Source organism: Nestor notabilis, unplaced genomic scaffold (assembly GCF_000696875.1).
Source record: "Nestor notabilis isolate BGI_N333 unplaced genomic scaffold, ASM69687v1 scaffold28334, whole genome shotgun sequence".
Classification (NCBI taxonomy): Eukaryota; Metazoa; Chordata; class Aves; order Psittaciformes; family Psittacidae; genus Nestor; species Nestor notabilis.
In genome coordinates this window covers 877-1,236 of record NW_009924719.1, presented here as the reverse complement: position 1 = coordinate 1,236, position 360 = coordinate 877, and the positions used below count along the sequence as shown (strand labels likewise).

General features: G+C 47.5%; 1 protein-coding gene across 1 annotated transcript in view; it reads left to right on the top strand.

The window, feature by feature from the left end:
• Positions 1–203: 203 nt before the first annotated feature.
• DLX1 (distal-less homeobox 1) overlaps positions 204–360 on the top strand; it is a gene marked incomplete at its 3' end in the record, with an annotated part of 1,028 nt that continues 871 nt past the window's right edge. The window contains exon 1 of the mRNA XM_010012749.1: positions 204–341. Coding sequence (XP_010011051.1) covers positions 204–341 — 138 coding nt within the window. The remainder of the gene's footprint in view (positions 342–360) is intronic.

Genomic DNA, 360 nt, shown 5'->3' with positions numbered 1-360 from the left:
TGAGTCAAAGCTTTTAGGCGAGTTTGTGTAGATCTACAGCATCATGCTTAGACTTTTCAAAGAGACAAACTCCATTTTCTTATGAATGGAAAGTGAAAAACCCTGTTCCGCTTAAATTGGGTTCTTTCCTGTCCTGAGAAACACAACAGACCCCAAAAAGGCAAGCTGAAGAGAGAACACACACACAGACCAAGCGACAAGAAATGACCATGACTACCATGCCAGAGAGTCTAAATAGCCCCGTCTCAGGGAAGGCTGTCTTTATGGAGTTTGGGCCGCCCAGCCAGCAAATGTCTCCTTCTCCCATGTCCCACGGACACTATTCCATGCACTGTTTACACTCCGCGGGCCACTCTCCGC